At 39.4% G+C, this 21,864-nt stretch overlaps 2 protein-coding genes and 1 pseudogene across 2 annotated transcripts in view; 1 reads left to right on the top strand and 2 right to left on the bottom strand.

The window, feature by feature from the left end:
* Nucleotides 1-14,380, bottom strand: part of LOC103304145 (matrix metalloproteinase-26) — a 111,066-nt gene extending 96,686 nt beyond the window's left edge. Inside the window, exons 1-4 of the mRNA XM_054725661.1 lie at nt 14,324-14,380; nt 11,238-11,458; nt 10,101-10,249; nt 9,372-9,497 (exon numbers count right to left, since the gene is read on the bottom strand). Coding sequence (XP_054581636.1) covers nt 9,372-9,497; nt 10,101-10,249; nt 11,238-11,458; nt 14,324-14,380 — 553 coding nt within the window. The remainder of the gene's footprint in view (nt 1-9,371; nt 9,498-10,100; nt 10,250-11,237; nt 11,459-14,323) is intronic.
* LOC103304120 (olfactory receptor 51L1) lies at nt 359-1,306 on the bottom strand. Its single transcript, XM_008161055.2, has one exon. The coding sequence runs from the start codon at nt 1,304-1,306 to the stop codon at nt 359-361; it is 948 nt and encodes a 315-aa protein (XP_008159277.2).
* On the top strand, nt 2,334-3,763 carry LOC103304144 (myb/SANT-like DNA-binding domain-containing protein 3; annotated as a pseudogene).
* Nucleotides 14,381-21,864: the final 7,484 nt, after the last annotated feature.

The following is a 21,864-nucleotide window of genomic DNA, read 5'->3' as shown; positions in this document are numbered from 1 at the left end:
TTTATATACATTACCTAATATAAGTCTCATAATTAATTTGGGGATAAAAAAGGCCATGCTTATCACAATTTGACTCTGAAAAACTTGAATCTCAAAAGGATTGTTAATTAACTGAGAATTAGAAGTGAATTAGAAATTTAAACAGATGACTAAATCCCAAATATTTCATTTCTCATGAAATATTTGGGATTTAGTCATCTGTTTAAATTTCTAATTCACTTCTAATTGCTGCCCCACAATTTTTCAGTGGGAAAGCTAGAGGATAGAATTCACTACAATAATCATCTGTTTAAATTTCTAATTCACTACAATAGCTGCCCCACAATTTTTCAGTGGGAAAGCTAGAGGATAGAATTACTTAAAGCCTCCTCTCTAGCCCAAACTTGCGGAGAATTCCTAGACGAATCTGTTTTGTCCTGACGCTGTAGACAATAGGATTAAGCACTGGGGGAAGGAGCAGGTAGATGTTAGCCATGAGGATGTGGACTATGGGAGACAGATGCTTCCCAAAGCGATGGGCCATTGACACCCCAATAACTGGCACAAAGAAGATGAGCACCACACAGATGTGGGATACACATGTGTTGAGTGCTTTTAGCCGCTCTTCAGGAGACGCAATGCTCAGCACAGCATTCAGAATCAGGACATAAGAGAGAAGTATAAAAACTGAATCCATGCCCAGTGTGGCAATAACTATGCACAGTCCATAAATACTGTTGATCCTGGCATCTGAACAGGATAATTTCAGAACATCCTGGTGCAAACAAAATGGATGGGAGAGGACATTGACATGGCAATAATGATATTGTCTCAGTAGCAAAGGTGTGGGGAGTACAACTCCCATGCTTCTTAACAAGCAGGCCAAACCAATCTTGCCTATTACGCTGTTGGTGAGGATGGTGGTGTAGTGCAGTGGACGGCAGATAGCAACAAAACGGTCGAAGGCCATGGCCAACAGCACTGAAGATTCCAGAAATGTGAATGTGTGGATGAAGAAGAGCTGAGCAAAGCAAGCACTTGCCTGGATCTCCCGAGTATTCAACCATAATACAGAAAGTATAGTGGGAAGAGTAGACAGGGACATACCTATGTCATTTAATGCCAGGATGGAAAGGAAATAATACATGGGCTGATGGAGCGAGGACTCGATCCAAATGACAGAGAGAATGGTAACATTACCAATAAGTATTGCCAAGAATACAAAGCAGAATAGAATTGAGAGCCAAGAATGAGCATGCTCCAGTCCAGGAAAACCCTTCAGAATAAAGATGGGCTCCATAGTATCATTGGTATTCCAGACCACCATGGTGACCCTGGCAAACAGGAGGAATAGTTCCTGTTATTCTTTTTTATCTGTCAAAGTTATATCCCTTGTGAGCATAAGCAGTGCAATCAGAATACAATGCAATCAGAGGTTTCCTCTAACCTCTCTAACCTCACAGAGAAAGAAAGGAGGTACCTCTTATGGTTTTCATATAAGGAACATTTTCCAGTAGCAGCAAATTCTGGAACAAAAGTGTCTACCACTCAAATCTGGTCATCTCTGACAAGAATTTTAATAGATTTGCATTGATAATCTTCCACTGATCAGCTTAAAATTGTTGAGAAAGATTGGAGTAAAATATTATGATATTTAATACATCTCAAAATTGTTCACCTCTAAAGAGGATGACATCCATTTTTTTCCCTTGCATAAATAATACATTGTTCTTCTAGTGATTTTACTCTCCGTAGCCCTTGTATATTAACACAAACTATGCCAAACCTATACCTACTATTTATTTGTAATTTAAAAATTAACACTTACCTGAAATTTACATATAAGCCAGTCTCATCAATATGATGTTAATCATGTTACCAGTAGTCTGTTTCCCAAATAATCCAGTTTTATTTTGTCTCTGCCTAAATTTTCCTCCATTGTGGGTAAAGTCTCTCTCTCTCTCTGTCTCTCTCTCTCTCTCTCTCTCTCTCTCTCTCTCGCACTCTCTTTCCTCTACCCCTCCATTTATTTATTTTCTAAACACTCATAATTTATATTCATATTGTTTTCCTGGCTACCATTTCTTTCTATTTCATTTTATCTAAATTTCTGTCTTATCACTATGTAATTCTCTATTTGTTTCCAGTCCTTTTTATTGCCTCCATCTTTCTTCCAATTTTTCTTTGTATTTTTGTGCTTTTAGTTCTTGCTCTCTCTGGTTTATTTCTCACCCAAGAAGAGTTCCATCTCTATCTTATATATCAGTATAAAGTCAAATTTATATTGAATACAGAGGCTACAATTACTATCTCTATAAATACTCCTGGTTTCTCCTAGGGTAGATTGGATCTTCATGATTAGTGTCACAGTCTGCTGGATCCCCAGAGATGTAATTAACATAAACATCTCTTAACAACCACTGTGCCAAAAACATATGATGATTATCCTGAAAATTGTAGAAATGTGTTACAGGCCTCAGGTTCTGCTTTTATTGAGATCAGGTTGGGCCAAGGGTTTTGTGGTGTCTCTTTTAATAGGTGAATTTGAAGTGTGGAAACAGAAAAAAAAAAAAAAAAAAGGCCCAAATGGTCAGTTATCTAAGGAGCCTGGTGGAGGAAGAGGGGTTGGGGTGAAGGCCTGGCTCTTTAGTTGTGTGGCTCACAATGTGTTTGAGATAGCCCGTCTTGTAAGTGGATGGATGCCTCTGTGAAATGGATGACTTAGCAATCAAAGCTTGTCATACAACTGCATTACAAAAGAGAAAAGCCAGGGGGTGTGCTGCAGGATAGCCAAGGGCCAGGAGAAATAGGGTGGAAAGTGCAAAATAACAAAATTATAAAACCTGACAAATACGTCTCAGAATTGGAAAAGAGCATCCTGCTTGCTTTAGTAGAAAATTACAAGTATGTGCTGGCATGTAAGAAAAGTGATGTCCGAACTATTGCCCTCAAGCAACATATCTGGCAGGGGCTTGTCCAAGAATACAACTGTCAGCCAAGATATTAGACAGCTGAAGAAGTGCTAGGAGACCATCAAGACTCCCACAAACAAACGATGGCCCATGAGAAGAAAGAGAAAGTAAAAGAGTGTCAGCCCATTTCTGAGTACCCACCTCCTAGAGAAGGCAATCTCCAGCATGCTGCTGGAGCAGCTCTGCTTTCTGCAGATGCCTCCCTGAAGCCCACAGAGCAAGAATCCTTTGCTGTTTCAAATATAGAATTGTGTGATGATGAGAAAGAGTTCATACATTTTCCAGTATATAAGGGGACCTCTCAACCCGAACCCTCATGTTCAGCTATCAGAATAACAGCCAACAAAATCTACAGGAGCCAAACCTCTCAGGAAGTTGCTTTAAAAAAAAAAATGCATGAGGGCCCTAGCTGGTTTGGCTCAGTGGATAGAGCAGCAGCCTGCAGCCTGAAGGGTCCCGGGATCATTCCGGTCAAGGGCACATGCTTGTGTTGTGGGCTCCATCCCCACTGAGGGGTGTGCAGGAGGCAGCTGAACAATTATTCTATCTCATCAATGATGTTTCTATCTCTCTCTCTCCCTTCCTCTCTTAAATCAATAAAAATATTTTTTTAAAAATTTTTAAAGAGCTTTAAAAAAATGAATAAGGAAGAACACCATGAACAAATGTCCATCTTACAGCAGCAGCTGATGCAAATGAATGAGGTGCATGTAGCCCAAATCCAGCAGATAGAGTGAGAGAGGGAAATAGCAGAGGTGTTCATTGAGATTAATGATTTTTATGACCCATATGATTTTCTTCCATCGTATTAATTTTAATAAATTATATTGATAGATTTTTACTCTAGACTTTGCATTTCTAGAATAAGCCCAAGTTAGATGTGTCACTTTATTTTTTCTTACTTTTTGCCAGATTTATCCTTTTTTTTTTTTAAATCCTCATCCAAGGATATTTCCCATTGATTTTTAGAGAGAGTGGAAGAGAGAGGGTAAGACAGAGAGAAATATCAATGTGAGAGAAACACATGGATTGATTGCCTCCTGCACGTGCCCTGACCAGGGCCCAGGCCAGGAAGGAGCCTGCAACTGATGTAGGTGCCCTTGACCTGAATCGAACCAGGACCCTCTGTCAGCAGGATGACGTTCTATCCACTGAGCTAAACTGGCTAGGGCATCTTTATCAAGTTTTGCTATAAGGTTTAGCAGAACTCAAAATAACTTAGGAAATAGTTCTCTTTTTTTCCAACTGGAAGACTTTGAATATAATTGGCATAATTCTTTTATTAAATTACTATCAAGAGTAGTTTTAATTATAGTTTTGATAGATAACAGTTAAAAGACAAATCAGATTTTCTCCTTTATCAGTTTTGAAACTACTATCAGAGAGATATAATTATAGATTATATTTTGAAACATTTATAGGATTGCTTTTATTTTCTATTTTTCTCTTTGCCTATTTTTAGAATATGTATTTTGCATGTACATTTTGCTATTTTGGCTAAAAGTTACTCATTATATATTGTCATGATTTTCCAATGTTTTCAGGAGTGTCAAGATATTATCTTTTCCATATTAATGTTGGTTTTTTTATACATTCTCTCTTTTATAATTACCAGTTACATATCCTACCTAATAATAGACAAATATGCAAATTGACCATACCTCCAACACACCCACAAGCCACGCCCACCACCCAATCAGAGCGAGTATGCAAATTAACCCAACCAAGATGGCTACAGCCACAGAGAGCAAGGTTTCCTAGGTAACAGAGGAAGCCAAGCTTTCCGTCTGCCCTTGCCAGGCCTAAGCCTCCACTCAAGCTACAAAGTTTCAATTATAGAAGGTAAACAAATTCAAACAGAAATGGCGGCAGCCACGGAGCTGGAGAGACCAGGCCAGGGTTGCCCACAGTAACGGAGAAAGCAAAGCTTTCTGTACACCCTGGCCGGGCTCAGGCCTCTGCTTAAGGCTACAAAGTTTCAATTATAACCCCAACAGAAATGGCTGCCAGCCATGGAGGGAGCCCCAGGCTTGGCTCCGCTCCAGGCTACAAAGTTTCAATTGTAGAAGGAAAATAAATTCCAGATACCAGGGCCTCCACTTGGGTTGCCAGGGTGCGTGGCCGGCCTGCAAACCACCACAGGCCCCTCGCTCAGGCACCCCACGCCCCAAGGGAACCCCACCCTGATCAGGGACACCCTTCAGGGCAAACCAGCTGGCCCCCACCCCTGTACCAGGCCTCTATCCTATCTAATAAAAGAGTACTATGCAGATTGATCATCACTGCAACACACAATATAGTTGCCCCCGTGTGGTCAAAGATCCTGCCCCCATGTGGACACAAGATGGCCACCACAAAATGGCCAGCAGGAGAGGGCAGTTGGGAGGCACCCAGCCTGCAAGGTAGGGCAGTTGAGAAGGACCAGGCCTGCAAGGGAGGGCAGTTTAGAGGGACCAGGCCTGCAAGGGAGGGCAGTTGGAGGTGATCAACCCTGCAGGAGAGGGCAGTTAGAGGTGACCAGGCTGGCAGAGGAGGGAAGTTGGGGGCAAACAGGCTGGCAGTGGAGTGGTTAGGGGGTGATCAGGCTGGCAGGCAGAAGCGGTTAGGGGCAATCAGGAAGGCAGGCAGGCAAGCAGTTGAGAGCCAGCAGTCCTGGATTGTGAGAGGGATGTCCCAGATTGGAGAGGGTACAGGCTGGGCTGAGGGACAACCCCCTCCGTGCATGAATTTCGTGCACCGGGCCTCTAATCTATAATAATAGCCTAAGCAACCATTAAAGCAGAACTACTGGTCGCTATGATGTGCACTGACCACCAGGGGGCAGACGCTCAATGCAGGAGCTGCCCCCTGGTGGTCACTGCGCTCCCACAGGGGGAGCACTGCTCAGCCAGAAGCCAGGCTCACAGCTGGTGAGCGCAGCAGCGGTAACGGGAGCCTCTCCTGCCTCTGCGGCAGTGCTAAGTAGGGAGCATCGAGCAAGTGGGCAGTAAGGAGCGAGTGGTCCTGGACATCCTCTAAGGGGTCCTGGCCTGCAAGAGGGTGCAGGCTGGGCTGAGGGACCCAACCACCATAACCAGTGTAAGAATTTCATACACCAGGCCTCTAGTTAATAAATATTTCATTGACCTTTCAAAAAGTCAATTGTCAGAGATTAGGTTCTCTAGAAGTATATACTAAGGCAGAATTTTGGATGCAAATTATTGTAAACAAAAGTCCAGCAGATCCTTTTAAGAAATTAAAAGAGAATTTATTCAGATAATTGATATGTGAGCCAGAAACCTACTACTCAGCATGAAACAAGAATATGTTCCAGGATGGAGAGGATAGGGCAAGCTTTTAAAAGGCAAAAGTTGTAAGGAGCTAATGAACAAAGAGATGGGTTGCTAGGAAAAACAAGACCACAAACTTACCTCACTCATTTTCTCATTGATGGAGACAACTGAACGTTCAATAGTTGCCTGAATCAGTGGTCAAGCAAGTGGGGTTGTGAGATGAGAACAATGGGTAAAATATAATTAAGCATTTATCAACGTCATAGTTTCAGCCCAGACTGGTAAAAAAAAAAAGGGGGGGGGGGGGGCGCTGGCTTTTGGTTACACAGTTATAGTCCAGAGAGTATCATTTATCAGTGATGAAAGGAGTACAATCTATCAAATAGTATAATCAGCAGAGAGGGGCTGCTGGATCTCTAGGCAGTTTTAGAGCCTCAAAGGGCAAAGTCATGCCTTGCAAAAACTTCAGAGCTCAAGCTACAAAAATCCAAATATTGGGTCCCAAGTTATGACATTAAAGTTCTTATAAGGCCTCAATATTTACTAGGAATTTGCACCAGTGAGGGAAAGAGGGAGAGAGCAGCATTGTGCAAGGAGAAAAGCTGAGCTGCAGCACAGGTCTAACAAAGTCTTGGCCAACTCATTGCATTGCCTTTTCCATATTAGTGTTGATTTTACATACATTCTCTCTTTTATACTAACCAGTTAGACATTGGATAAATAATTTCATTGACCTGTCAAAAGGTCAATTGGCTCTCTGCTGCATTACTTGAAAGAATTTCTCTGTGTCAGGTGAAAATTATGAGGTATTTGCTTCCCAGCTTGTGATGGTAGAGAAAAGGCTTTCTGAAATTGAGGCAAATTGCAGAGACTCTGGTCATGTCATGTCCCATAACTCAAAGGATTCTCACGAATTTGATTGACTTCTCTCTCATCTACTTTCCTCCAGGGGCTCTTAGAAACTCAAAATCATCATTTTATACAGTTACTTGAGTTTTTTTATAAATCACTTTCAAATACTATTTGAATTTTCCAAAACAACTGTGAGGGTTTCTCTGAACATTTTTGCTATATTCTCTCCTGTAATGAAAACACTAATAATATAATAGTTTCTTTATGAAATTTTCTTTTTTTATATGACTTGCTCTTTTCCCTTTTTGATACCTCTGTTAGTACAATCTTTCCTGACTCATTTTCAAAATAATGTTATCTAATGAACTAGCTTCACTTCCTGAGGCAGATGTCTTCACTTCAGTTTACCACCCAAAACTCAATTTCTTTATTTCAGGCTTTTTATTACCAAAGGAATATTGGTATAACAACCCCTGGTGTCAAAAAAAACAAAAACAAACAAACAAACAAACAAAAAACTTCCCCATTGCCTTGATTCTAAAACAGAAAAAATAAGTGCTTATGTCTGGCCAGGTGAGTAGGATAGCCTTTCAGACTAATACCTTGTACAGCTCCTTGGGGGTTTTTTCTATGTCTGTTTACATACTGCCATCCTACCCATCTCATACTTTCCACCCAGGATTTCTTTCTCTAAATACAGGCAGTAGGATATAGACCTAGAAGAGTATATTTTTATGTAATGTCTCAACTACAATACAGTTTAATAATACCTAAAAAATGCCAAGCGCCGATTAAAGAGGTTTATATTCATTATATCATTTCACACCATGACAATAGATAAAGTTATTAAAATGATTTAACAAATGTTAAACTAAGTCACAAAGAGGTTAAATAACTTGCCCAAGGTCTCAGAGTTAATGAGTGGATAAGCCACCATCCGACAGTTGGTTTCTATAGCTGCACTCTTCAATGCAGCATATATACCATTCCTCAAACTCTACCCATGTAGTATTCCAAAGTTCTATTCCTACTCTTTTTTTTTTCAGCTAATTAAAGCATTCCATGGCTATCTCTGCTAGAGTCCTCTACTCTGATACACTCTTCTCTGCCATTCCCTTAGAGATGATTTAACATACCAAATACTGAGACCAAAATTTTACTCTTATAAGCCATCTTTATTTTGACCCAGAGGTGTTCTGAGTTTTAACTCAGATGTCCTGACTAAGTTCCATTCTTCAGGAGTTTGTTCAAGTAGTCTTGAAGGCTGGTTTATTGCTTTGAGGTCTTTGACCCTCCAATGAAGCTACTGAAATGCCAGGTTAAATGATTCTGTGCCAGTGTCCGGGCATTTCAGATGAACATCTTTGTTCTAATGGGGGCAGAAAAATTAATAAAGTTTTCAAGTGAAGTTTTTTGCCCAGATCCCCACCCTTCCAGGGGGAACAGACCATACAGTTGTCGGATTTTTAGGATATCTTCAACACCAAGGTAGAAGGTCCTAGGGTTCTGATACTTATATCTGGGATACATTATGGAGTTCCAACTTTTGGAGTGCCACAAGCCCAGAGAATGACCCAGCTCATGAATGGCAACCAGGAGCAGATTAAACCCTGAAAAGTGACAGACAAAAGAATAAAAATTAACTAAGCATAAAGAAGACAGAAACTGGTGTGTGAAAAAAAAGGGAGGAAAAATAAGAGAACAGAAAAGGAGGAAGGAACAAATGTTAGAGTGGGGGGGGGAAAGGTAAGCAGAGAGGAAAGAATCTAAGTAGGAAACAAAAGGACAAAATATATACATAGATAAATTGGAAGTGAACAAGAAGCAGAAGAAATTTGGTAACCGAACGCAAATAGATAAAGAAAAACACAATATGAATGCGTTTATTTTAGGAGCATCTTTGTTCAGATGATCCTAAACTCACCCCACTCAAATAAGAGACCCAATTCTTTCATTTGTTTGTTGTTGTTGTTTACTTTCTTATTTAAAATTTTTTAATTTATCTTTATTGTTAAAAGTAATACAGATGTAGCCTTTTTTCCCCATTGACCCCTTCTAACCTGCCCTTCCCCCACCCCTCAAGGCCTTCACCACACTATTGTCTGTATCCGTATCCATGAGTTATGCATATGTGCATATATGTTCTTTGGTTCTTCAACCATGTCTTCCTGCCTCACCCTGGACACTCTGAAACTTTCCCTCTCTCCTCTTTACTATATTCTAGGCCCAAATGGAGACCATCAACACAAATCCCCAAGCTCCCAATTTTAGCATTCCCACCACATATGATCTTTACCTTTGTATGAAGTTGACCAATATTCTCCCTTGTCAAAGTGGATAATTCCTGGAGTTTCAGAATTTGGTAAAAAAGCATGGGCTAAGATATGACCTGGCCCATCAAAGGGCCAACCATCTCCATGGTCTGTGGACAATGACAGAAGCTATTGTCACAATGGGAGGGGAGGGTCAAGAGCAGGAATGGTTTTAGAAAGCCTCACTGCCTTAGGGTACTATGCAACTGGGTATTGCTGAGATATGAGAGGTCTGAGATCATCTATGCAGAGGAACGGGATGGGGCCGAATTCTAACTACTTCCAATCTTCAGCGGCAAAATAGAAGAGGGAAAGATGGCAAAGACTGATTGAAAGTTATAGGTTAAACACAAAAACCTCCTCCCCAAATGGAGGGAAGTAGGGGGCGGAAACTTAGATTCTACAAGTTTTACAAATACGTTAGATCAACTTTCATAAGCATTTCAACAGATCTGAAAGTTATACAACTTTCTTTAAATGTGCAATACCCCCGCCCTTACTCTGTTCACACCACAGTGCATCCCCTCACCTACCTAGTGCTTTATTGCACTAAAATGTTTTTCCTATGTTATTGACTTATTTATTTCCTTTAGGATTTTGCCTGATTTTTTTCTCAGAAGCTACACTAGGTGGACTAGATTTTTGCTTATAGATTGAGACTATTTGATCTTTACATAGGACACCAAACCCTCCCTCCCTTGTCAGTTTCTTACCCAACTCCCAGAAAGAAAGCTTGATGTCTGCATCTTGACCCTTCACTTGATGGAAGATCAAGGGGGTCACATTGCTCCTGACAGAAACTGCTTCATGAATAATGTCATTCACTATAGCTGGATTAATTTCTTTTGGGTAATTGATAATACTGAAAAAAGAAACTTTTAAGTGAAATAGTTCAAAAGTAGGGGAATTATTCTGAAAAAGAATGACTCTCCTTTGGGGCAAATCACTGAATATGTTGGGACCTCATTTTGCTCATTTGTAAAATAGATAAATCCTAGACTAATTGAATCAGAAACCCAAGTAATTAAACCTGCAAAACATGGGTTTCTGGGAATTTTAATAAATTCCCCACATTATTCTTTTTTTTTTTTTAATCAATCATCACCAGAGGATATTTTTTTTCCTTTTTTAAAAATTTATTTTATTATTCACTTATTTATTAGGGAGAGTGGAAGGGAGGGAAGGAAGAGAGAGAGAGAAACATCCATGTGAAAATATGAGAGAGACACATTGATTGGTTGCCTCCTGCATGTGCCCCAACATGGGCCAAGAATTGAATCTACAGTCCAGGTACATGCCCTTGCTTGGAATCCAACCCTCAACCCATCAATGCATGAGTCATCACTCTAACCACAGAGAACACTGGCTAGGGCCCCAATTATTCTTATATAAATGAAAGTCTGAGAACTATAGCCCTTAAAAGGTGATTGAAATAAAAATAATTGTGAACTCAATTGTAATGTACACCATTTTATATAGTTTAGCATTGCTTTGCTTTGGATATATTCCTAATAAAGTAACCTACACAGGGAGCAAAAATATATCAAAAGTATACACAATGAACACCCCACCCCCATACATACACATAAAGACGGGGGAAAATAATCGATTTAACTAAGGGGCTAATAGTGGGATCAGGCCAAAGGATAGCAATTAGGCTCCATTTCCTAAAGAGATTATCTGATTAAGCTAGAATGAGAATAGGGAGAACCACCTTCTCTAAGGGAGATTTGGGCTGAGGAGAGACAGGGAAAACAGAAGACGGTAGAGATGACTCCAAGGTGGGACATCATAGGAAGTCCTTTGAGGTAATCACCCCACTTATCCCTCCAGGCCTTAACAACAAGCACCTATAGGTCAGATTGTGCTTATTCCATTTGGAATATTCTGGGAAGATAGAGCAGTTAGCCACATCCGTTATTCCACAGCGAGGGTGGTGGAGCTTAGCCAGCATCTGTTCATCCTGTGGGTCTGTCTCGTTCACACGTGTCTGCTGTGGAAACTGTATCTCTTTCCCCAGGGTAAGCAGTGGCCACTCTTTCTTGGTCACGGAACACCAATGGAAATTGTCCTGGGTGAGAGACAGGGAATGGATGAGTACTTGAAGACCAGCAGGGCAGAATCACAGTATCAGCACCCCAGGGCAGAGCCTCATCTGAGGGCCTGGGAAGGATGGTGCTTTGTAAACCTCCTGTTCCCAATCAAATGATGACCACTAACCCTGATTCTCCTGTTACTGGAGAGAAATATTAAACACAGCTGATAAAATAAGAGTCACTTAGATAACTTGTCTAAAAATAAAGCATCTGAGTTTTAGGATAGAAAGCACCAAGAATAAAGGTCTCAAAAGTATTAGATAGGAATTGCCCAGGAAGATAGCCTCTGGTCTTTCTGATTGATTGAGGTTTTCTTAGGACAGAATCTATGACTTCTCAGACATAGAATTTGACTGGCTTTGTATACCCAGTCCATTTGCATTTATACATTGCCTTTCATTTATCTCCTACTCCCTGTTTCTATTGACTTTTCTACAAGGCCAATCTATTGAATTTTAATTTCCTGGGGAAAAGCCAGCAACTTGCATTATAGTCAAGATTCTTATCTGTATTTTTTAACCATAGCTGAACTGAAAGTACTTTAGGCAATGTACTAAAGAATGCACCACACTGCAACAAAAGAGTTTGAAAAGATGAAGCAATCTAACTAGAAAATTAGAATAAGAAAATTCAACATTTTCCAGCTAGATATATTGCTGAATAGACAATGTTGGAAGTTCTAATAGCAGAAGATATTCAAAAGTAAAGAAATACATGAATTTTAAGGTTGAAGTTGCTAAGTTTCAAGCAAAATAAATTAATTATAAATCTCCATCTTTGTGCTACGTTTTGAATTGCAGAATATCATTGCTAAGGAGACTATCCTAAAGACTAAAAGAGGGGGAAAATCTTAACTGAAAGGGATGAAAAATCATATGCCAGCCAGCAAGAGAAAGACATACATGAAAAGTCAATGAGGAGTGTTTATTGGAGGATTTCTCTGTGGAGGTGCATACAGGGTTAAGGGGACAAAAGAAGATGCAGAATTATTCAAGGATCTGTGGTAAGATAGGAGGATACAAAAGAGAATGACCAGCATGGACAGACAACAGACTTTTACAGCAAAAATCTGTAGTATTTTTCTATATGAATAGTAATCATTAAGAAAAATAATAGAGAATAAATAATCCTATAAATAATGGCAAGAAAATTATAGGATTCTAAAAATAAATTTTACAAAAGCTATAAAATCCTCTATGGAAAAAATGATGAAATATTTTTGAGAGACAAAAAGAACATTTAAAGAAAAGAAAACTCATGTTTACACTAGAGGACATTGTTTAAACCATATTACTTGTCCCTGAATTTTATGTAAATTCATTAAAATGTTAAGGAAATTCTTAACAGTACATAGATTATAATATTTACATAATAAAAGTAAAAGTCTCAAGTACTTGAATTGGAAAGTAGGCACCTACACAATTATTTTAGTTGACCAATCCATCTTTGTATAGAATTTATCCTATATAATAAAGAGGTAATATGCAAATTGACCATCATGCCCTTGCACAAGATGGCCACCCCCATGTGGCCATAAGATGGCTGCCCTCATGTGATCACTAGATGGCCACTACAAGATGGCTGGCAGTTGTGGTTGATCAGGCCAGCAGGGGAGGGCAGTTGGGGGGGAACAGGCCTGTAGGGGATGGCAGTTAGGGCAACTAGGCCTGCAGGGGAGGGCAGCTGGAGTGACCAGGCCAGCAGGGGAGGGCAGTTGGAGGTGAAATCAGGCCAGCAGAGGAGGGCAGTTGGGAGCAACTGGGCTGGCAGGGGAGGGCAGTTGGGGGTGACCGGGCCAGCAGGGGAGGGCAGTTGGGGGCAACCGGGCCGGCAGGGGAGCAGTTAGGCTTCTATCAGGCTGGCAGGGGACTAGTTAGAGAGTGATTAGGCTGGCAGGCAGGCAAGTGGTTAGGAGCCAGCAGTCCCAGATTGTGAGAGGGATGTCCGACTGCCGGTTTAGGCCCAATCCCATAGGCATTGGGCCTAAACCGGCAGTCGGACATCCCCCGAGGGGTCTCAGATTGGAGAGGGTGCAGGCTGGTCTGAGGGAACCCTCCCCCCTCTCCAGTGCATGAATTTTGTGCACCGGGCCTCTAGTATGTTATAATCCATATCTATTGTAATCATGTCTGTTGTAATCCATATTAAGATTTCATTTGATAACATTTTGTTTTCCTTTTCTCAGTTTTTGTATTCAGTTGGATTCTGATGTTTACATTTCTACCTGTTTGTTTGTTTGTTTGTTTTTCTATTGAAGTCTGTATGAAATCACTTGAATTCATAAGACCTCAGTGATTACAACAATATAGAGTCAGGCATTTGAGACACTTTGCTTGGAGCACTGGGGGAAGTCTCTCCTGAGCCTCACATCATATTAAGTGAAATGAGTCAGAAAAAGCTAAGAACCATATTATTTTACTCATATGTGGCATAAAAAACTGAAACCAGTGAACACAAACAGCAGTGTGGTGATTGCCAGAGGGAAAAGGGTGGAAGGAGAAGGGGGTCCTAATATATAGTGACAGGACAAGATTTGACTTTGACTGGTGGGCACACGGTACAATATACAGATCTTATAAGAGAAGCCCACACCTGAAACCTATATGTTCATGTTGACCAATGTCACCCCGATAAATTTAATTAAAAAAAAAAAAAAACAGACTTACATACAGAATCTCAGCTTGGACATTTAAAAGCTGCTTTTGTATTCTTTATCTAGTATAGGGAGCTATAACCGAGAAATTACCTTTATCAAATTATTCCTTCAGGTATCTAATATATTTGGGCAATATTTTATTTTCTCACAACATCCCAGGATCCTCGCCTGACACAGAAGTTACCACTCTAACTGATGCAGGTGTTCTTAGGGTTTGCCAACCTGAAGGTCTGCGACCCATTGTGGGTTCTTGGTTTTACACAGGAAAAAATTCAAACAGGAGCCAGCAGAGAGTTTAAAGTGAAAGAGAGTTTATCAGTGAAGCAGTGGAACAGAAAGAAGGCTACTCCAAGGCAGAGCCCCTCCCTAGTGGGATTTACTTCATATTGGGATTTACATTCAATAAGGATAAGAAATATTCAGTTTTTCCACCAAAGAGGTAGAGACTTTTTAGAAGAGCTCTGTCAGATATTTTGTAACCTTTTAGGACTTTCTGTTTCCAATCATTTTGGCTGGGGGGCGGAGGGGAGGAGGGGGATTTAGCATGCTGATGTATACAATGAGTGTATAATGAGACCAGGAGTCCCCATAAGGTGACATTTGTCACCATGTTGGATTGAGTTGGTCTTCCTCTGGTTCTAAGCCATAAAACCGTTAGAAGTTGCTCTTGGGATCTCCTTAATAGTCCCTGTTGTCCTTATAGGTTAAACCCTTTCACCCTATACCTTATCTCATGACCACCTCTGAAAGGACTGGATCTGTAAACCAAATAACAGGTGCTGGGGAGGAAAATTTTTTATTATAACCTTCTAGGTTCTTTGGTTGGTCTACTAATCAAATTATCATAAAACAGATTAACAGAAAAACAAATTTAATTACATACATAGGTGGGTGCATAAGACTATGAGGCCCATAGGCAGTTAAGATTAAAAGGCTTCTAAACTGTCTTGAGCTAAAGGAGAAAGGAGGGTAGATGTCTAGGGCTTCAAAGGGAAGGAAGACAATTCACATGAGAATGGAAAGAGCAAATATTTGGTAAACAAATGTTTGCTGGGCCTTACAGAGACAATAGACACAAAGAGGACTTTGATCTCCAGGCCCTGCCTAACTTCCTCCACCTAGCCCATATCTTTTGTAATTATCTCTGAAATAGTTTTCTTCTTGGGCTAGGCCCTTTAAATTATTCGAGGCAGCTAAAAGGGAAGTTATAAGCTATTCCTGAGTCTATTTGGGCCTTGATATTCTATAGCTCAAAATAGTCCACACGCCACCGAAGTGGCACATTCTGGGGAGATTTGTTCTGAATCCCTTCACAGCCTAGTTTATCTGAAAGGGCTTTGTCAGCACTATATAAAGTCAACCTTGGTTCTCTAGAAGTGACCAGTTATATGTGATTTAATGAGCAACATTCACAAGTACCACATTTAAGGAAAGGCCCTGATTGTATAACTAATTTTTCAAATTATATCCTGATTAAAAAGAGGACAGGTTCTTTTTGTAATCCTCATCCAATGATATGTTTATATGTTTATTGATTTGAGAGAGGAAAGGAGAGAGAGAGAGAGAAACATCAATGTAAGAGAGAAATATTGATGTGAGAGAGAAGCATCAATCGGTCATCCCCTATATGTGCCCCAACTGGGGATCAATCCCAAAACCCAGGCATGTACCCTGATCAGGAATTGAACCTACAACCTTTTTGGTGTACAAAATGACATTCCATCCAGCTGGGTAAAAGGACAGTTTCTTATTGTACCTGTGCAAATAACACATTGTTGTAAAAAGCAAGGACACTCAAGAAGAGTTTCTGGACTCTAAGGAGTCAATGAGAATCAGGTCTGACTTAAAAATGTTTCATTTCCGTTTACAAAAGCAGAGTCTACTAAATTATTGGTTGAAAATATCTTAAGAAAGGAAAACCTCAATATATATTCAGAAAATAGAGCATAAAACAACATTGAAACTATTACAAACATAATAAAATATTATTCATCAATTTATTCAACCCCATGTATTTCTTTTTTTTTTAATATATATTTTTATGATTTCAGAGAGGAAGGGAGAGGAAGAGATAGAAATATCAATGGTGAGAGAGAATCATTGATCAGCTGTCTCCTGCACGGCCCCTACTGGGGATCGATCTTGCAATGCAACCTGGGCATGTGCCCTTGACCAGAAGAGAACTTAGGATCTATCAGTCCACAGGCCGACACTCTATCCACTGAGCCAAACCAGCAAGGGCCTCATGTAATTCTTATTACACTGGATCTTGGGTTAGCAGGCCCATGGAACTACCTGTCTCTTGACTAAAAATGACCCTAGATATCATGACTCAGCCTGCTGGAATACAGGCATAACTCATTAATTGTGCATTGCTTCCTTGCATTTCACAGATATTGAGTTTTCATCAACATCGAGGCAAGACCCTATACCAGCAAAAGAATCACAACTCACTGAAAACTCAGATGATGATTAGCTGCGAGTGTCCCCCCACGTCCCACGTGGTTCAGGGTTCAGGTTCAGGGTTCGGGTTCTGGAGGAGGCCGCACACAAACGAAAGAGACAAGACAAGAAAATACTAATTTAGTAATTGGGGGTCAGGCAGAAGCCCAAGAGAGGACTTAGCTTTGCTCTGGCCTTGCGATCCTTTTTATTCAGGTTTGGAATACACCCATAGCCCTTAAGCAGGCAATTGGTAACAGGCAGACTATCTTATCAGTAAGGATTTACATAAGAGTAAAAGGTGGAAGATGCTTCAGCTACCTTCATCTCCACCAGACAGTGGGTGTATGGCTCTGACCCTTGCCAGAGCCTCAAGGTTGACCAGCCTTCTGGACTCCTTGTCCACCCCTTTTTGCTAGTGAAGGCAATGGGCAGCTTCCAATAGTTAGCATTTATTTTTTAGCAATAAAGTATTTTTTAATTAAAATATATACATAGACATAATGTCATTGCGCATCTACTAGACTACACTATCGTGTAAACATAACTTTTATAAACACTAGGAAACAAAAAAAAATTGTGACTGAATTTATTGCAATAGTTGATTAAATTGCAGTGGTATAGAGCCAAACCTGAGCTATCTCCAAGGTATTCCTGTTGTAGTCTGAAAAGGTACCCAAGAGTCTCTTCTTTGAACTTTGAAGAGTTGGTACAGTCCTTTTCCCTGGGCTCTGACAGGGTTCATCTCTGTTGAAGAGAAAGCTCTGGCCTGTTACTGATTGCAGAGGCTTCATGAATGCATCGAGTCAAACAGAAACTAATGTTTTAAGCCCTACCAGTGTGGCTCAGAGCAAACCAGGAGGTCACAGTTCGATTCCGAGTCAGGGCACATGCCTGTGGTGGGGGCTTGATCCCCAGTGTGGGACATGTAGGAGGCAGCCGATCAATGATTCTCTCTCAGCATCAATGTTTATATGTTTATATCTCCCTATCCCTTCCTCTCTGAAATTAATAAAAATAAATTACAAAGAAAAAAAAAACCTATTGTTTTAAGATAATTAAGCTAACTTAAGAAAGTTAAAATTATCTTTAATATGACTATTGTTAATTTGTTACTTATACCATTCAGTGTAAAAACTCTGATGAAAGTTGATAACACAATACAACTGACAAATAAATTTGATTGTTTCCATGGCATGCAAAACAAGATAATGAAACTATTACAAAAAATAAAGTTTTAAACAAATGTCTGTGAGGATAATGATATAACCTATATTCAAGGACAGTGAATGTTACATCAGATTTATAAAAAATATCTAAGCATAATTTTATACTGGAAACAATATTAATACGTAACATAAAAATAATGAGGAATATATGCATAATATATCAAGAAAATACCAAGATAATACTAAAAAAACAAAAACAAAAAACACCACACATCAGTTAAAGAGACTCAGTGAATCCTGAGTAGGACTAGAAAGCTGCATTTTTTATAAAACTCCATACTAAAGTTTGATGAGCACCCCAGGTTGAAAACCACTGTCCTTTCATATGCTAGATAAAAATTAAATTTTCAAGACTTTCTCAACTTGTAAAAGAAAACATCCATAAGTTTAAGGGAGTAAAATCTAGTGGAAGAGGCAGATGCATAAAGACGTAGTTATCATACACTGTGAAACTGCTCTAACATTCACATGGTGCTCTGGTATGGTCTGATAGATGGCACGAGCATAATTCTGCCAGAGGTTGCATGTGGGGGAGCACAGGAGACTTGGTTGGAAAGTTTGTAAGGAGGAAATTTCAACCTAGGGAAGTTGGCTGAAGGTGACCTGCCCCTGTTTATCGGAATTCCAACTTAGGGAAGTTGGTCGAAGGTGGCCACCCCTAATTGTTCCTTGAATTTTCCTAACAAGAATGTGTACATGTGGACCCTCAGGTGTTTACCAGAATCTTTATGCTTAATCTTTAGGTGTCCTTGCTTAAAGGACACTGCAGACACATGTGTCCTCCCAAGATTACTTACCTTACTGATTGTATCTAAAAGATAAACTTTATCTCAAACTGCTGTTACAATAAAAGCCTGAAGAGGCAGGCGATTGAGGCTGTCTGGTTCCCTTAGCCATGCAGTCCTTTAGCCCTCTCTTTCACAGCAATTGTGTGTCAGAGTAATCATTCATCTGTCGTTCAGGGTCTGCTGGTCAGCCCCAGCAATAGCAAAGAAGACAAAAGGGTTGTTTTCCTCAAAGGATTAATTATTTCCATTTCCATTTCCAGACTCTCCTTGTCTCCGGTGCCTTTGAGGGTTCACCACAGGGAGTTTTGTTTTTCTCTACATAGAGTCTGCTGAGCTGGAAATTTCTTAAGTTTTCTGGACCAATAGGAGAGCATCAGGGTGGCAGGACTCAATTTCTAAGGTCAGAATAAAAGTTGTGCCTACACAGCATTGAAGTTCTGGTGACTACATGCCACCTGCATTTTTCTCTTCATTCTGACATATGGTTCCAACAACTTACCAACTTACTAGTAAGTTTCCTGATATTCAGAGCTACCATTTACCTTTGAAGCAGCTCAAGCAAAAAATCTACATAGTATCTTTCTAACTGTGGTTGCCAAGTGATGAAAATGAATATCATCACCCTGACCCTCTAAAAAGTCCAATGATTCTGTTACTGCATGGTAGAAGCCTAGAGTCCTGCCAAATAATGCCAATCAACCAAGTGCTAAGCCAGAATCACTGGCTGAGCACAGAGAGAAATTCAAAGCCAGGTACCTGGACTTGTCTCTTGAGTGACATACTTTCTGAATGTTGAATGTATTGCCTTACTTGTTAATATAAATTGTTTCCGGGTGCAGATATTCAAGACCACTGAATTTTCAGTGAGAAGGCAATAGTGTCCACTAGGAGTTTCTTTCTCCATAGTCTGTCCTAAATTGACATTTTTTAAATTAGGTTTATATTTTTGCTTTATATTTTTCCTCTCTTGATAGATAAGAAAGCAATCTTTCTACAAAAAAAACTCTCTGTTCATGGATGATAAGTAATGGTGTGGAGGTGGGTGTTGTTGTTGTTGTTTTATAAATTCTACTTAATTATTTAATCTAAATATAGAGGCCTCCAAATTGAGAGTATAAGATATCATTCATTCAATGTATGTCAGTGTATACCAAAATGATATATATTTAAATGAAATGCTATGCCAGTAGAGAGAGAATAAAAAGCAGCAAAAATGTCAAGAAGAACACACTATACACTGAGTTACTCTTACAATCATTACTGAGTTAGATCTTGACCAAGTATTTGAGATTAATTTGTGTTTACTATGTAGACAGGGTAGAATCAACAGTTACCAAAACAAACAGAAAAACCTACAGTATTGCATAAAAGCAGAAACAGCAGATGTTGCACAAGTTTTGTTGTATTGTCTGATAGATGACACGAGCATAATTCTGCCAGAGGTTGCATGTCGGGGAGCACAGGAGAACACACTATAATGTCAAATCTGTCCTAGGTTCCTTTTTATTAAAGGGAAATAATTCATACTTTTTATTTTAAAAAATATATGTCCTTCAAACAAATCACTGCTTTGCATTGATCACTGACCACTTCATTTTAGATTGTCTTCTGGAGTCAGAATAAGAAGGCAGAAAGCTTTATGGTGTGTGTGTGTTTAGGAAATAATGGAGCCATCCTTTAGAAACAGGGGGTGTAAAAATATTCTATATGCTGGAACTGTGCATAGCCCTTAACAGAGGAGAAGGCAGGTATTGCATTTGGATCAAAGTGTTTGACAGTGGGGATCTTTCTAAGATCTTTTAAGAGAAGACAATGAATAGACTAACATTAGAGGAAGACAAATCTTGCACTTGGCACAAAGGCACTTTGTAACAACTGTGTTCACATAGGGCCGCCTTTGATACCGGTAGTGAGTAACTTGCAAACTTGAATGTAAAGTTATTCAACTAATTGCCCGTAGCTTTTTATACTCCTCTAATTGTATTCAGAAATTTCTTTATAATCTCTACTATTTAATCCTATCATTTTTGTCCATCTACTTCAAACTTTATTTTGCTGTGGATATGTTTATCATATCCTTATAAGGAGTCTAGTGATAAACATATCACAAAAACAAAGCAAGAAAATTCAACCTACAGAAATATAGTAACTCATGAGAAACCATTCAAAACTCAATACAAGAGGCCACAAAAGTAGCAGCTCAGAAATACATCAGCAGGCACATACTGCACTTACAGATTATGAATTAGAGAAAAGAGAAAAGACACGGGGGAAAAAGATACAAACAATCTCTCTCTCTCTCTATCTCTCTCTCTCTCTCTCAATATATATTTACAAACAAACCTGCTGCTTCCAAGGGTCCTTTCCAGCCAGTTGTCCTTGCTTCCATTTCCTGCATTTTCTTCACCACACACACACACACACACACACACACACACACACACACACACTGCACCCCCGCCCCCCATCATAAATCCTACCTACTCTGCAACCCGCTGTATTTACAGGAGTGGGCAAAAGTAGGTTTACAGTTGTTCCTATGGAAAAGACACTCAGAGGAAACAACCACCTCTATATTTACCACATGGTCATTTGATGACTATTACAACAGTAGAGAGTAAACTACTCTCATTTTTTATTATATAAATGTCTCATGATAACAAACCTTTGAAAAAGTTTGTAGAGTCCATGGACTCATATTGATATTTAAATTTTAAATAAAAATTAATCTGACTCCATTAATTGTTTGCTAATTAAGGTTCTTAGAAACCATTTATTTTTTTTCCTGTAATATATTTCTGCAAACTCATTTTGAAACATATAGCAGTCTGAAATCTGGGACCAGACTTTATTTTCTATTCACTACATGGAAAAAAAATCCACATTATTAATTTTCCTAGTGAAATTCAACAATTCTTTTTTGGAGAGCAATATACCAAGAGTTATGCTTTCACCATATACTAAGCGGTATTCTACAACTTGAGTGTGAATTTTAAGGCCCCATTGAGAATAATTGTGGATAGTATTATGTTCAGCACCCCAAACAGTAATACAATCAACTCATAAAATTTTTAACTGTCATTTTGCTATAACTTTCAAATCCTTTTTAGGTAGTTGATATAGTTGATTCATAAAATCTTAGATTTATTTAGACAGCTAAAAATACATGTCTCTTTGCCACACTAGTCTATATTTTCTGCTGCAACATAACAATACAACAGGCAGGAGCTTAATTAAAAAAAAAGAAAAGGAGATTTGCCTTCGGG

The sequence above is a fragment of the Eptesicus fuscus genome, chromosome 13 (genome assembly GCF_027574615.1).
Source record: "Eptesicus fuscus isolate TK198812 chromosome 13, DD_ASM_mEF_20220401, whole genome shotgun sequence".
In the NCBI taxonomy this organism is placed as follows: domain Eukaryota; kingdom Metazoa; phylum Chordata; class Mammalia; order Chiroptera; family Vespertilionidae; genus Eptesicus; species Eptesicus fuscus.
Note: the sequence above shows the minus strand (reverse complement) of the source record. Positions and strands in the feature narration are given on the sequence as shown.

What these genes read in the sequence shown, in the direction of transcription:
- LOC103304120 (XM_008161055.2), bottom strand. Translation starts at nt 1,306, where the DNA reads ATGGTGGTCTGGAATACCAATGATACTATGGAGCCCATCTTTATTCTG.